The sequence below is a fragment of the Henckelia pumila genome, chromosome 3 (genome assembly GCF_033568475.1).
Source record: "Henckelia pumila isolate YLH828 chromosome 3, ASM3356847v2, whole genome shotgun sequence".
Taxonomy (NCBI): domain Eukaryota; kingdom Viridiplantae; phylum Streptophyta; class Magnoliopsida; order Lamiales; family Gesneriaceae; genus Henckelia; species Henckelia pumila.
Window position 1 is genome coordinate 60,112,700 of NC_133122.1, and position 15,991 is coordinate 60,128,690.

General features: G+C 33.5%; 2 protein-coding genes across 4 annotated transcripts; both read right to left on the reverse strand.

The window, feature by feature from the left end:
- Positions 1–4,844: 4,844 nt before the first annotated feature.
- Positions 4,845–9,275, reverse strand: LOC140890465 (dol-P-Man:Man(5)GlcNAc(2)-PP-Dol alpha-1,3-mannosyltransferase). The gene is made up of 13 exons (XM_073298261.1): positions 9,001–9,275; positions 8,886–8,920; positions 8,612–8,749; positions 8,235–8,303; positions 7,565–7,722; positions 7,382–7,448; positions 7,229–7,282; positions 6,874–6,962; positions 6,235–6,351; positions 5,771–5,901; positions 5,597–5,675; positions 5,298–5,354; positions 4,845–5,218 (listed from the first exon to the last, which is right to left on the reverse strand). Exons 1-13 carry the CDS (start codon positions 9,167–9,169, stop codon positions 5,035–5,037), a joined length of 1,347 nt encoding a protein of 448 aa, XP_073154362.1. The 5' UTR covers positions 9,170–9,275; the 3' UTR covers positions 4,845–5,034.
- A 1,762-nt stretch (positions 9,276–11,037) lies between these two features.
- On the reverse strand, positions 11,038–13,903 carry LOC140891489 (uncharacterized protein P8A3.02c). Of its 3 annotated transcripts, XR_012152526.1 has the most exons (5): positions 13,597–13,903; positions 13,458–13,516; positions 12,409–12,615; positions 11,671–12,104; positions 11,038–11,304 (listed from the first exon to the last, which is right to left on the reverse strand). XR_012152526.1 is itself a non-coding variant. In XM_073300005.1 (4 exons), the coding sequence occupies exons 1-4, from the start codon at positions 13,871–13,873 to the stop codon at positions 11,784–11,786; spliced, it is 837 nt and encodes a 278-aa protein (XP_073156106.1). In that variant the 5' UTR covers positions 13,874–13,903; the 3' UTR covers positions 11,596–11,783. The 3 variants fall into 3 exon arrangements, 2 of the variants coding, with proteins under 2 accessions (XP_073156106.1, XP_073156105.1); XM_073300005.1 differs by lacking the exon at positions 11,038–11,304 and having other exon boundaries at positions 11,596–12,104; positions 13,485–13,516; XM_073300004.1 differs by lacking the exon at positions 11,038–11,304 and having other exon boundaries at positions 11,596–12,104.
- Positions 13,904–15,991: the final 2,088 nt, after the last annotated feature.

A 15,991-nucleotide genomic window follows, 5' to 3' on the forward strand; every position in this document is an offset into this window, starting at 1 on the left:
TTCTTCCCTTTTTCAGTCGATGGAAGACGATCGAGGCCATGTACATGTTTTCGCGTTTTTAAAAACAAAAAACAAAAAAAAAAATCTGATCCAAGTGCTAACAACTCTAAAAAATTATGTTTGAATCTTGAATCTTTAAGCGTTTTCGTCTAAAAAAATCTTGAATGTATAAGCATTGTACGTATGAGCTCTCTTGTAAAAATAATATTATAAGATAAAAATTTTGTTTTTAGATGTATAATAAGAATGTATAAAATGATTGGTTTTGCAATGGAATGGTTGCTTTAAATTGTTAGTGCTAGACAACAAGTATTGGCAAAGGGTCTGATTTTCTAACCTTGAGATAATTGTAGGCAGACAGAGTAAAATTAGTGCATAAAGACATCTTTTTTTCCACTCCACACATAATGTCTTTAATTGCTTTCTCGTTTTGCAATGTATCACATCGCGTGCCCTTTCCTATATTATGTTGTCCTCCACTATTCTATGCAACTTTATTCTCCGATCCGTATACATCATATAATATAATATAATATATTTTTTTATCGTATCTAATAATCAACCAAATTGTACTTCACACAAAGTACTCCTTTGATGACCTATCGACCTTATCCACAAACGAACCTTAAATTTCATTCAATTAACAATAATGTTTATATTTTTACACCCTTTAATTTATTTGTAATATATATGTCTTAATATATGCACATGGAAGCGACGGAAAGGCATGATTGTAAGTATGTACAATGGCGGACCCAAGATTTTTAATTTACCCGAGCTAAAATTTTAAGCTCTCGTATCTTTTAATATTTTGAATTGGACTACCCGGGCTAACATCAAATTAAACAAAAATTATTCAAAATTTTATATACAAAATTAAAAAATAATTCGGGCCCACCTGGGCTAAAGCCCGGGTGAGCTTCTACTTGGTTCCGCCATTTGGTATGTAGGAGTAGACAGATGGATTGATCGAAGAATAATTTTATTGATAAACTTTAAAGATTGAAATACAAAGCTATTGAAAGATTGAATACATAAATATATATATGTATATATATCTATATGATGAGATTTTTAAACAATATATCTGTAATAAACTGGGCAAGCCCAGTTCATTACAAAAAAGGGCGCCCTTTTATGTAATGAATTGGGTTGGCCCAGTTCATTCTTGAACTCATGATCTTCTCTCCCTGGTGGTGGGTTTTTGCCCTCCCCAGGATTCGAACCTTACACTCCAGGTCATAAATGCAATGTTCCCTCAATCCTGATACCAGAAAATCATGAGTTCAAGAATGAACTGAGCCAGCCCAGTTCATTACAATATCCTTACCTATTCTAAAGTACTATTTGACTCGACTACTAGTCGAGTGTAGACAAGCTTGTTATATGTACTAAATAATATTCGCGATTCAGTGAGTTAAACCAAAATTAATTTCTCTTATTGAAATTAAAGAATGTGAAATTGATTGTTGAAGGTGTACTTGTGGAAATTAGTCCATTAAATTTAACTCTAAAATTGCAAGAATCTCACACTATTACTTATTATTTCGACCACGTTTTCAAGATGATATCATGTTTGTATAAGTTCACAATGAGTCATTGAGTCTAGTAGCTAGGCGCTAGACTAAGGCTAAGACAAATCAGATGAAAAATAACTTGGAAATCATCTCATCTTAGTCACCGTAGGATTTAATACTGGTTCCAAATCTATCGATACCTCAAAGGACGTCAAAAATAATATATAAATCATATAAATCCAAAATATTTATAAAAAAAATAACACTGGAGATATGGAGATGCAGTTCTTGGCACATGAAGAAGAAAAAAGAGTCGAGGGATTAGGCTGATTTGGGAATTTGGACCGAGTGGGGGAATTCAACGAATATTTCAGAAACCAATTTTCAGTATAAATGGGCGCAAATGAAGCCCATATATTCACATGGTGGCAAGATTTAGCCCATTAAGGCCCAGTATAGCTTATTTTTATAGATAAATAAAAGATTAAAAAAAAAACGCGAACTTTTTACATAATGTTCTAAAACACAAGACATATCAAGATCAGGTATCAAATATCTCAAGTTTTAAAAAAAACTTATTATTTATTTATTTCACATTAAGCATAATTATAATATCATATTACAAATCTTCATATTACATTCATGACATTTTTTTTAAAACTGTCACAAAACTCTGATTATGTTTTATAATTGAGAATAGATCTAAGAATCAAGCTCAGCACCACCTAATACACTTGAATATGTCAAAAGGTGATTATATTCTAAGATCAAATATCAATTTATGAACCAAAATAAAAGATAAATATTATATATTATATGACATAATGTATCGTTTTCCATGGTAGGTAAAGAAAGATTGGTGAATTGAGGGATCCAACTTCTCGACACCAATGAGGACGCGTTTGAATCGGTACAAGGATATGACCAACAGCCTGCTGCCAAGCCATTTTATAATATGTAATATTGTGTACACGACATCGTTGTCGTCATCCTCATCGTGTTTTTTTCCGAAATTCTTTATTCGAGCCGGAAAATTAGCTAATTGTGTTCTCTAATGCTTTGCTAGAGGTTGTAGATATATAAATACTTGAAATAATTTTTTTATATACATGTCAAAAATATTACTTTTTTCCTACAAATATGAATTGAAGTCGACTCGTCTCATCAATATAGATCAATAAGATTACTAAACAAGAGACATACTCATCACTTTGTGAGAATATCTTATTGACACTTTATAGCTAGCTAGGTTAATGGTTGAAGTAGGTTTATATGTAATTCTTATAATAATTGGGTCCAAGAATTTTTAAACCAAACAAACAACTTGTTGTGGCTGCTGAAAAAATATTTTGTTGTTTAATAGCATTACCATGTCAAACTTTATGGTTTCCAACTTTACATCAAGCGAAACAAAATTCTCTATTGAGAAGATCAATGCATTCAATATAAAATATTAAAGGGACTTCCAACTTCCAATCAAAAGAATAATATAATATATTTTCTTTAATGGTCAACTTCCCAACATACACCTTATTGGGATACTTCATACTTGAAATCTCCAAAATTTAGAATCTCTCTACATTCATTAGCTGTAGTCTGTAGATGCTTTACTTTTAAAAAGAAAGGAAAAAGAAATCATCTATCTATTTTCCCTAAGTTGCATTATTTGTGGCAGTGAGATGTTTTTTTTTTCCTTCATATTTTTGGATAAGCCGAGTAGCCGACCATGAAAAATGAAAATAATACATTCATTATTTATTTTAACTTTTATATTAAAGAAAAAATTAGTCAATATATTAGCTTTGGATTTGTGAAACTCTCATCTCATATACGATTTTCAACCATTTCTCTTGAATATTTATAAGTTGCATGCGACCTATATTCCACATTGGTTTTCAGTTGGTGGAATACATTCTGTTTTTTTTAACAAAAAAAGTTCAAAAATGAATAATAATAAATAAATTAATAGAAACAATAATTTCATAAAACAGTTTACTTTTATCAACAAAAAAATTGTAAATTCAATAATAATAATAAAATATTTACGGCAACAATGCTCATACTGATTTATTTATTTAATAGTTTGTGTGTGTATACATATATATCTGTGTGTGTGTGTTTTTTTTTTAAAAAAAAGGGTACGAAAATCGCGCAATAAAAATAAAAGAAAATATTAAAATGAAAAGCGCGGAAGGGTATTTTTGTGAATGACGAGAATACTGGGGTCAATTTATGAACTCCAAACTACTTAAATTGAGCTTCCACAGCCAGATTGGTTGGTTTCCCAAGTAATTAAACAAAGAAAAGCTCTTTGTTAATATTTAGAAGGAAAAAATCAATGGCGCGATCTCCGCTTCTCCCCCTCCTCCTCTCCACCGTGCTGCTGGCGGCGATCATTCTCCAATCCGCAGAAGGCGGCAGCGAATTCAGCTGGATACCCATGAGCAAGCCTGAGACCTGCCGAGGATCGATAGCTGAGTGCATGGCCGACGGTGGAGAGTTCGACATGGATTCCGAAGTCAACCGGCGCATATTAGCCACCACAAAGTACATCAGCTACGGCGCTCTTCAGGCGAACTCTGTCCCCTGCTCAAGGAGAGGCGCGTCGTACTACAACTGCCGCCCCGGTGCCCAAGCCAATCCCTATACTCGGTCGTGCACCGCCGCTACACAGTGCAGGAGTTGAATAAATTACTTCCGTTTTTTTTTATCTGTTCTTTAATATACCATATATACAATACACCTGTATGTATGATTGTGGGAATAATTGTGTTTTTTTTTTCGAATTTGAAAGATCTGATATACGTACGTCACTCGTCTCGCATTTGCTGTGTTAAATCGCTTGTTCCATTGATAGATTTTGTTTCTATACATACAGTTTACCTTCAACCAGAAAATTTAAAGTTCTGTGTTATTATTGGTTTTTTTTTATATATATGATGATTATTTGTAATTTTATATTTGGTTTTTTTTTTTTATTAATCTTTACAATTCTATTGGATGATCGACAAATTTGCTGCGAAATTGCAAAATTTCAGAAGGCAGCTGGAACAGTCTGTATAATTTATCCATATTTTGTGGATGCTGTGGTGTTATTATTATTATTATTTGCAAGTGTCAAATCAAATTGTCAACGAATGAATTCTGGCAAAATTTGTTTTCAGGAACTGATAAAATCTGATTCTATCGGGATGAAACATTCATTTGGCGTGAGACTCACACTTTTAGCCTCGTCTCTTTATAATTAAATGTGGATTTGAGTGGCTGGAAATGAGTCAGTAATGATGAGGAGACAGACCACATTCCATGTTTGGTAAAAAGTGGAATCAAGCCTTAAGTACTTGTATTCATAGTAGTTCATACGCATGAATGGGAGTCAAATATTTAGAAAAAATACCAAATAATTTCAGCTAAAATCTCATTTTTTCACCACAAAAATAAGCATCGAGAGAAGTTCCAAAACAAAATCCAAACATTTCATAAAAATGAAATCGAAACTTGAAGTTTTCAGCTAGCCTTAAGCCTTCTTTTCTAGATTTGGTGCCGATCTATGTTTTGCACCAGCAATGTATGGGTATTCGGGTGATGCCTTCCAGAGGCCTACTAGTATAGTTAGGTGGGTACAGAGCAGTAACGAGGATGAGTAAACATTAGACGGGTAGATGTTCCAACAGAACTCGACTGCCACGAACAATATTAAACTGCAGGAAAGAGCACTTTTCTAAATGAGTATAAAAAACCATGAAAATAAGGAACAAATTCGATGGACAAGTTACCAACCGTAGCCATGTGGGAAACGTTGTTCGCCACAATAAATATGGTAAGCTGTAGGAATACCTGCATTAAGAAAGCGCACATGTCATAAGAGTTTGGATCTAAAATTAAACCACTCTTGAAGCCAATATCACCATATATAACATCCACGTATGGAATTATGGAATCGCTTGAGATCATTTATTCAATGCAATTTACACACTAAGACTGGTTCTTCTATGGCCCTTAATCAGTGTGCAGCTAATATTTTTTCTATGATAACAAGACAGCCCAACACGTAAAGGGAAAAGAAGTGGAGAACTTACCAAGAGTAGAACTGATAATGAAGAGACCGTGCACATACAATCCCAATGAAATTCCCAACGAACATAGTTGTTACAATATCTGGAGGAACAGTAAAATCGCAGACACGTACAAAGGTATCAAATTGAACTGTGAAAGAGGGAAGGAATTATTTAACTGACTTAGCTATTGCTTACGTTCTGTTTTGAGAGCCATGACAGACGAACTGTTATTGAATTGCTTGAGTGAAAAGGAACTCAAATAAGCAGTTCTGAGCTTCAGTTGAGCGAATCTAGAATGAATGAGAGAGGACAAACCTCCTTCATGCCTGCACAAATAAGAATAGAAAATAAAAGAAACACAATAAAAAAACCGTCGAAATAGATACTGACACCAAGTTGAATACAACAGACTGGTCAGGTTTATTTTTCCGTCGTAATCTAGGTAAATAACAGTATAATCAGTCACTTTCGCTTTATAAAAAATTCCAGGAGAAACCCCTGACAATGGACTTTACAAACTTATTTTGCTGGGGTGTTCTAGTGATGCAGGAACGGGTGGTGTTGATGATAGCTCTATTAACCATGATTAAGATAGCAATTACAATTGATTCTAAATCAATTTAAACTCTTAAGTATTAAACCATAGCATAAGTCCGTACCTACACCATCTATTATGTGCAAAGATCGCAAGCAGAATGAGATGAGCAGCCAGTAGAAACAGCGCAAATCCTCTGCTAACAAAAATAGGTTCTGGAACAAACTTAAAATTAACGGACCTGTAAAATACAGATGAGCATAGTCATGTCTTTCATAATTACAAGATAGATTGAAGACAATCGTATAAACTTCTGATCTTTCAATTACACAGACAAATTATCAAGTTATCATGAGGGACTCTAGTCAATCATCTGTAAAAAGCTAGGGCAAGGTTGTTGAAAGAAACCGATGTGTGGCGGGAATATTCAGCAGTTTTTCAGATCCCATAAGCTATTTTCGTATGAATCTCATCGGAAAACAAAAGCACAACGATATCCATCAGCAGTTTGTTTCATACTCTGTGCTCTCTACTCCTCACACAGAGTTTGATGCTAATCCATTCGACATATATAATGCTAAAATTATAAGTTGTTACTAGAGTACATTGATCTGTATAGTTTAAACAAACAACTTTGAATGATGTAACCTTGAATAGAAAATTTGAAAATATATCACATCTGAAGCTGGAAAACTGAAAACAATCAAGCATCACATATGTAAGATTCTCAGTAGATAGAAATTTATGGGGTCAGTTGAAGTACCAAAAATGGATGAAGATGCGACCAAGATTGAAGGCTCTCGAGATGTATGCAATTGGATATGATAAGATGAAAGGTAGCCCTAAGAGAATCTGCAGACCATCCATCGGAGGTGGTGCAAGAAAATAAAAAAAAAACTTAATCAGCTAATTACTTTCAAGTGGCCCCTCATTCTTACAATGAATAAAGTGAAGGGGCAGAAATAAATAATTTAAGAACTTCAAAAGGATGAATCAAGCATATATCCCACAAATATAGTGACAAAAAAAAAAAAAGCATTTTCAAGCAGACTAAAATCCTTCGAGTTAGTTATTAAACAATTAACAGTTACTGAACTAAACATAATTATAACTAGCACCTGCACCAGTGCCGCACCTGCTAAAGCAGATACCACCCCGAATATATCCATAGCCTGCAGTTCAAGGTTTTCCAGGCAAGGGTTAAGAGTTTCTTTAGATGTAAACTCTCATACTGGAACTTATTAAGAAATTTAAAATCAAAAGCTAAGCACCTTCAGCAAGAGTACTAATAAGGGAGGAGCATAAAGGAGCACATTCATCTTCACTGAGACAGCTCCACTGTGCTAACAGAAGGAGTGTTTGCAACAGCTTTAGTTAAGAAATATGACCACGGTAACTGACAATACTGCCACCAAAAATACTGGCGAAAAAATAAGTTAAATTATCTATGCTACCTGAAAATAATTAAACCAAGATGCCACTTTTGGCAAAGAAACGAAACCAGTGCGGAATGGAGAAGTGTTGTGGCAAAACAGTCGTTGAACAATCGAAGCACAAATATGGAGTGTACTCTCTTAGACAGAGAAATCAAGCAAAGGGCCCACCAAGGAAGCTGCAAGCAATTATCTGAAATCAACACCTGATATATAGCTTGAATTTTGCAGATCAGAATTAAGAGAATAGCACCCCTAATTGTATCGTCAGGGACGAAGTGCACAATTAACTTAGACTACAGATAGCTTTAGTTCAGCATTCTTGAAATTTTGAAGATATAAACCATAAGTACTCCGACCCACACCAGCAATCATCGCAAAATCGGTCCTCCGATTCCATACAGGAAAGCGCGTAAGATTAATCTACTCTAAAATCAGACACTTTTTTTCCAATTCCCATTCTCCCTTCAAAAATTAGTTACTAGTAAGAGACCGGAAAATCTAAATAGCATAACATCAAGGATTTGTGAGATTCCTAGCATGAGATTCTCTTTTAAATTCCCTTTTCTTTTAGATTTTTCAATTCAACCAGGCGAAGATCAATGACAAATCTTTGAATTTTATAATAAAAGTAGTACACAAGACGAATGTGGTAAGTGAGATGTCAAAATCAAGAAAAAATTTACCGTACCACTTTGGTCTTCAAATAAATGAATAACACCAGTCCAAGATTCACAACATACAGAAAGCCAAATAAAATCTGCAATTACAAGATTGTCTGAGATTCAAAACTTAAAGTCTACGCGCAACAACTGAAAGTGAATAAACAGGATGCACTAATCACCTACTCTGACGAGTGCACTAACTAAAAGGGCTTACATGCCACTTCAGTACACTCCGGATCCACACAAACTTTACTGAGCTTGTGCACTAACTCATCAATGACAATCAGAAGAAACAATTTTATGGATTTCCTAAATACAATTCAATATTCATACTAAAAGAAAAATGCTGGTTTAAAAACAGACAATTTTGTCAGTAGGAAAAAAAAAAGAGAGGGAAATATACCTGCGCAGGGTAGACTTCCCCTCCAGTAAGAAACTTAATAGCTGAGTATATGTAAAGAAAACCAGCAGGATACACCAGGGGTCCAGTATCCCCTTCCAGCTTGCTGTAATCTCTTTCTCCTCCAAGAAATCCACTGACCTATCATCATTAATTTGCAAAAATAAAAATAAAATAAAATTCGAAAGGCTTTTCTTTTGCTTCCAAAGTTCAAAGTCCTAAAATAATATAAAAGTAATTTCTTTTAACATAAACGAAAGATCCAAGATGAGTTAACCTGGGACATGTACGCGTCCCAATCAATCTTCGTGTCTGAAACCCATATTGCACAAAAATGTCAAAAACTGAAATATAATGTACGGAAATCAGAAAAGTGCCCGAATTGTAGTTACATGGAACATAGGTGATAATGAGAAAAACGAGGATTGCATCGGCGATTAATAAGAACAAGGCGAACGGTATTTCAGGGTTCTTAAGGATAATCTGGATGAAGGACTCCGGCCGTATCGCCGGCCTTTTCACGGCGGCCGCCGATCGGATTGCTGTGGCTCGTCTAGGCATAGGAGTAAAACGCCGGCACGTAGTTGCCACCAGTTGGTCGTTAAAACGGAAACAACAGACTGCCGTAAAACGCAGCGTTTTATTGACCAATTCGAGTCAACTCTCGGGTGTGACTGAGAACTTCATTTATTGGAAATACATAAATTCGTATAGCATCACAGTTGAGTTCAACCTAGCACATGGGTATTACCCAATGATAGATCTAATGTCCCATGATTTGTCATGTCAACAATATATAATTAATTACGCCTATGTGTAAAAATACGAGTCATTGGATACATCATTTGGGTATTACATGCTCGGCAAAATCACGGTTTAGTTCTAAATGTTTAGACATATTTCCGATTCAGTTCTAAATGTTTGGATGTTCTCGATTTGGTCCTAAATGTTTTCTAAAAGTTTTCGGTTCAGTCCTAAATGTTTATACGTTCCCGGTTTGGTCCTAAATGTTTTCTAAAAGTTCACGGTTCAGTCCTAAATATTTTTACATTGCCGATTTTGTACCAAATATTTCTCAAAATTTCCCGATTTGATCCTTCCATCTACTCGTGTGTTAAAACTAATACCACGTAGTGTTATATCATTTATGATTGAGTTTTATATTATTTATTATATATTTAACATTAAACAAGTTATAAATACACAAATTTATTAGAATTTTTATCCAAATTTAAATCAATTTTACACAATGTTCAAAATGAAAATATTAAATTCATGATGCTACAAAATAAAAACTTAAATAAAATAAACGAAACTTGAGGAATTAAAATTTAATGATGTTATTTCACATTTCTATTAATTTTGTTATATTCTCATTCATGATGCTTGCACATTTAAGAAAAAATTTGGAGGTTGGAAAAATATATATATCTTTTTAAAACTCTTTTTATAATTTAAATAATTAGTATTTGAGAAAAATTTACTATTAAATAAAACTTAATTTCATATCACTATTTTAACGGTGGTCAAATAATTCATTATATTTTCTCAATTGTTAACCATAAGTATTCTTCTCATGAAAAATTTATCGAAAATTTCAAATATTTTGTGAAATAAGTAATACTAGTTATTTGCTAAAACATTTGTTTATTTGTTTGTGATTGATAATGTTTTTAACTATAAGATTGCATGGTTCAATTATTTTTTTATTCTATAATTTTATTTTGCATAATTTATATTATATTTTCATTTGGAAGAAATTATTGTTCATTTATTATTATTATTATTATTATTATTATTATTATTATTATTACCTTCTATTTTATTTAACTTTTTCTTTTGTTTGTAAGTTTTTTTTATCACGCTTTGTTTGTAGATGGAAGGACCAAACCGAAAAATTTTGAAAAATATTTAGGACGAAATCTGGAACGTAAAACATTTAGGACTGAACTGGAAACTTTTTAAAACATTTGGGACCAAACCGGAAACATAAAAACATTTAGAACTGAACCGGAAATTTTCGGAAAACATTTGAGACCAAACCGGGAACGCTCAAACATTTAGGACTGAATCGGAAATGTGTTCAAATATTTAGGATTGAACCGAGATTTTCTCCCTCCATTTCATACTACACATTTATAATAATTTCGATTATTATGTAAAAATTTATGTACCAAACAATGAAGAATATATGATAGTTTTAATGTCTATATTTATTATAACATGAAGTATAGGAGAATTCTCGTTCGTGTTTGGGTCGAGCTCCATTTTTTGCAAGATCTGATCCAAACTCAACTCATTTAAGTTATGTTTTTTTAATCATATACTAATCTAATCAACTCATTTAAGTTAGGGATTTTTTTATCATATACTAATCTAATTAGACAATATATACTTATTATAATTCTTGAATTATCATAGTTTTTTTTTTGAAATAAAACTCATTCACAGAAATCAAATGTTTGAGTCACAAGTTACAACATCATGAAGCAAGATGGAATATTACAACTAAGAAATTTCAAGTTCGATCCTAAAATAAACACTTCATGGGCTAGACGATGAGCAACACTATTTGCCGATCATCACATATGTTTTAGAGACACGAACTCTGAATATTGAAGGTAAGTCTTCATTTCCAATGCAATAGCCTCGTCCGGACTAAAATCCTCAGCAGTTTGGATTACCGCTTGCATCGCCTGAAGAAAATCGGAGTAAATGCAAACGTTGTTAAACCCTTGAGCCAAGCAAAAGTCAATACCGAACCGAAGTGCATACGACATTAAATCCTTGAATTATCATAGTTACCTACGATACAGATGCAGCAAACTTTTCAAATTTATTTTTCTTAAACCTCAAAGATGTTATATGATTCATTTTGTTTCTCGTGTTAAATGTTTTATCAACTTGTCCTGATGTCTAATTATAATACTAGTTAACAATTAGATAAGTTAAAAAAAATTATGAGTATAACTATTTAACAGATGTGATGGATCAAACATGTTAATTTCAATTATGTGTTGGGAGAATCTGAATTAAAAATAGAGATAAACGACTTGTGCAACCCAATATGCTATGTTCCACATAGAGATGGAGAATTCTATCATGGAGGGCCTCCATTTCTGATTCATGTGATGTGCGTGTGGATCCAGAGACGGCTTGGCTTGTAAGATTATATCTATCCTGTTCGACAGAGTCTCCTCAGTGTTATGGAGGTCCTCCTCTTCTGCTCAATCTCTTGCCCCTCCCACAGCTGAAATCCAGGGTTGCGGTTTATTTGATGCTTCCACAAATAACGTGCCTCTCCCCACATCAAGACTAGAGATCCTGGTACCAAAAGTACAGGAATCCTTGCCGAAGGTGCGCACCCTTCATTCATCTCTTCGATATGACTGGTTTCACATTCAACTCGAGTAAAATGCATCACGCATGATGACTCCAAGGATATAATCGCAATCCCATCCTCAAACTGCATAAGGTCAATGTGTGCACAAATTCCCTACAGGCCAATATGTTATATATCACCATACTTTGAAACAAAACATAAAGCAATAACATCATTGTTAGCCATGAGTTTAAGTGCACGGTTATGAGGAGAAAAACACTATTGCAAAGAAGTGCGAGGGGAACGTGCACATATATACTATTCCGCTGATGAATTTTAAGAACTGAACAAAGAGTTTTGAAGAGGCAATCAGAAAAATGCTAGAGTACTAGCATGAGCCGAAGGTGTAAACTAAGAACTTTTATGTTAAAAGATGACATTCTACTACAATGGCTCGAATATAGCATGCAAGACGCACCTCACCTGGTTGGTATTTGTTTACTATAAGTTGATTAAAAAGTGGCTCCCGCCATAATATCTCCTGTGGGAAGGGACATGCTTTTTCGTTCTTGTCTACAGTAATTGAATCCGTAAATTCAGGAACACAACCACAAAATAGAACATTTTCACGGATGTTATATGAAAGTTCAATGGCCCAACAGGGGAGATCTCCAAACCTCATTGCCTGCAGGAAAAGGGATGTAAGTAGATTAACATTTTAAAGCGTATCATTCTCAGGATAACCAAATGTACTTTCATGAATGAACGCCACCAGAAACATCAAAATATCGCCACATTTGAACAGCCTACACCTTGTACCACAACCATGAATGGAGCAATGATATCTAAATATAACTGAATGCCTTGGGATTTTCATTATGGGATAGTCTTTACAAGGCAACTACAACAAATTCCAAGATCACATACCACTTCCTTGAAAAGCAGAAAATTGCAACCAGCTAAGGGAAGAAGACAACTTGCTAGCGGTTTTAACTTAAAAACATGTCTTGTGCATAACAAGTAAATATACTATCATTAGATGCAGTTATACAAGGTAAGAGAGCATCACTCCGTATCATCAGTTCCTACTTCCTAGTAGCTTACAGTCAAGGTAAACTGTAAACGGACCCCTGCATTAATGTAAAAATGCTCAAACCCCTGTTAAAAATCCATTAGCAGAATTCGCTGTTTTGCAAAATAGATAGCTCAAACCTCTTGTTGGCATAGTTGTGGTTCTCATAGACACATCACCAATGCATGAATAATTCAAAATTCTAGTTCTTGAATACAAAATTTCCTCTTGAACGTGATAAAAATAAAAACATAAAGACATTATATTTTTTACTTAGAATATTGTGCTATGAAAAATTAAACGCCCTTCTACATTTATCACATTCAGAAGGTCCTCCTCATTTCTGAAAACTCTAATTTCGACATAATTTCATACATATGCTAATCAGAAGCACTTGTTCCACAACAATTCAGATCACCGTAGCAAAATCGTAAAAAAAAAAGGAAAAAAGATACATGTTGAGAAGAAAACAGCTCCAGCACCTGATTGTATGAAACTTCAGCGAAAAATCCTTCTGCAGCCACAAAAATCCAAGTTTGTGAACACAAAATCTAATCACCATTTCAATACGCAGGAAACTAATCATCGGAGCACCTTTTTCAAGCGCAGATAACAGAGAAAACTGTTGATCGGGAGATAAAAAGTCTCTGCAAACCCACAGGCCATTGATTCCAGTTATCGGCTCCCAACAACAACTTTCCCCAAAGATCGACCGAGTTTTGGCGATTTCGTCGATCGAATCACGGGACTGAATTCGTTCACGCCATCCACACCATGAATCGGAGTCATCGTCTGCCGATGAATCGCCGAAGGCTTCCCGCAGAATCTCTCTCAGCTCCTCATCCATTTCTTCATGATCGGCTTCCATCATTTTGGATCTTTATTTACATAACTTATTATTATTCGACATGATAACCAAGGGCCGTTTGAATTTGAACAATATTTTTTTAAAAAATTTTTTTAAGTCAATTTTAAAAAAGTTTTAATTTTGAGTCATTTAAATTACCATCCATAAATCTCGTTAACCAAAAAAGCACTTTTTTTATTTAAAAAAAATTGTTTTTTTGATCTGACCTTTAAAACCACACGAGCCTAAATTATTGATGTTGTCATATAAATTTATTAGGAAGAATTAGATCTTCATAAACAAAAACATTAAGAATTATCACTTGTTTATATAATCTTTAAGTTAGTAAAACAAAAAAGTCTAATAATATTGCCTATGGCTTACTGCATAAGTAATTACATACCCCTCTTGCATCAAATTTGAATAATTTCAGATACTCCGATACAACAATCATATAAAACTTTGCAAATAATCTTAGCACAATACATTACCCTATCCTATGTTTTATCATTTTTTTTTCTAGTTACATTACATTTATATCATCAAATAAGTTTGATAGGAGAGTCTGATATAGTGTTTGACACCATGTTTTAAAAAAAAAATTAATGAGTAGAGGTCCTCAAGTGACAAGCATTGATATTATTTGGGGGACAGTTGGGTTAATACACCAATTGTAAGGTCAAGAGTTTTTGTGGACTCCACATGGAAAAAATAATCAAATATCATCCATTGATCATATAATTAATAATTTGAGATCTCATAAATATTGATAAATCTCAACCTTTTAATTTGAGTTGAGGATCAAAGGTTTTTGTGGACTCCAAGTAAAAAAATAAAAGAAAAATCAAATCTCAACCCTCGACCCTATGATTGGAGTAATACCACAGATGGTCGAATTTTCCTATTTTTTCTAAAAAGGGTTGACCTCGAAAGGGACTCCATTTTCAATGAGTCAGAGATTCATTGGCTCATGCGGAATTTAAATCGAGGGATGTGTGCACGAGCGGTAGGGACCCGGAGTAGGGAGCAACATGACCAACCTCATAGCATACCCCACAATATTTCAGCAAGATATATGCTCCACACGAGGATCGAACCCGCAACGTTGAGAAATCTCTTCCCACGTCATCTCATGCTTTACAAAATTTGTCTATGCTCCTGTGTGCAAATTTCCCTATTTCTTGATTGTGTTGACTGTTGATAGCTTGATTTCAAGCTATCTTGAAATTTCATTTGAGAAGATGTTGTTTGAGAGAATAAATTCATACGTATGGATCAAATGTTTGGTTAATCTACCAACTCAAATATCGTTAAAGGGCCAAAGGCTTAATAATAATAATAATAATAATAATAATAATAATAATAATAAGGGAAAATTAGCATTTTGGTCCTGTATGTTGGCTTCTTTTTTGTTTTGGTCTTTTATGTTGGCTTGTTTTGGAAAAGATCATGTAACTCGATTTTTGTTTTGGATTTAATCCTATATGTTGGCTTATTTTGGTTTTGGTCCTGTAAGTTGGTTTGTTTTTTGGTTTTCGTCCTGTATGTTATCATGTTTTGGAATTTAGAAGTTGATCTCTAATTATTTTTGTAATAAATATTTTTTATTCTTTCATGTTTTATCTGCTTATTGGTTTGAGATAATTACAACTAACTAATAAAAAAAATATTTTTTTACGCTTAAACTTTTTTAATCTAAATAATTTAATAAAATCTAAAATATGTTAATTTAATGTATTAAATATAACATACTTTTGTTCATTTAAAAAGTAACAAACAAACATTCATTTATATCGTTCTTAACTGTAATTTCGATTTTTTTATTTATTTGGCACCAAGTGTTCGCCCACTTAGCACCTATTAATGATCATATAAATAAGTTCCAACCTAAATTAACAAAATTAGCTAAAAAAACTAAAAATATATTTAAAACATACTTTCGTTCTTTTAAAAAGTAACACTCTAATATATTTTTTTATCGTTCTCAACTATGATTGACTTTTTTTGTTCCGCTTTTCTCGAAAGCAGAGCTTTTTAGGTATGTTTCACTTTTATCACGCTTAATCGCCGTTTAAGAGTGCTTTTTAGAACACTGCAAATAAGCAAAATTTTGCTGCTCCCTCCAGTTTCGACGACGGAGAA

Excerpts from the sequence above, each read along its gene's own strand:
- LOC140891489 (XM_073300004.1), bottom strand. The coding sequence starts at position 13,873 with ATGATGGAAGCCGATCATGAAGAAATGGATGAGGAGCTGAGAGAGATT. Across the intron at positions 13,517-13,596 it reads GTTATCTGCGCTTGAAAAAG|AAGGATTTTTCGCTGAAGTT; the intron begins GTGCTCCGATGA and ends TTGTGGCTGCAG. Across the intron at positions 12,616-13,457 it reads AGCTGTTTTCTTCTCAACAT|GCAATGAGGTTTGGAGATCT; the intron begins GTATCTTTTTTC and ends CTTTTCCTGCAG.
- LOC140890465 (XM_073298261.1), bottom strand. The coding sequence starts at position 9,169 with ATGCCTAGACGAGCCACAGCAATCCGATCGGCGGCCGCCGTGAAAAGG. Across the intron at positions 8,304-8,611 it reads GGGAAGTCTACCCTGCGCAG|ATTTTATTTGGCTTTCTGTA; the intron begins GTATATTTCCCT and ends TTGTAATTGCAG. Across the intron at positions 5,219-5,297 it reads ACGTTTCCCACATGGCTACG|TTTAATATTGTTCGTGGCAG; the intron begins GTTGGTAACTTG and ends TCTTTCCTGCAG.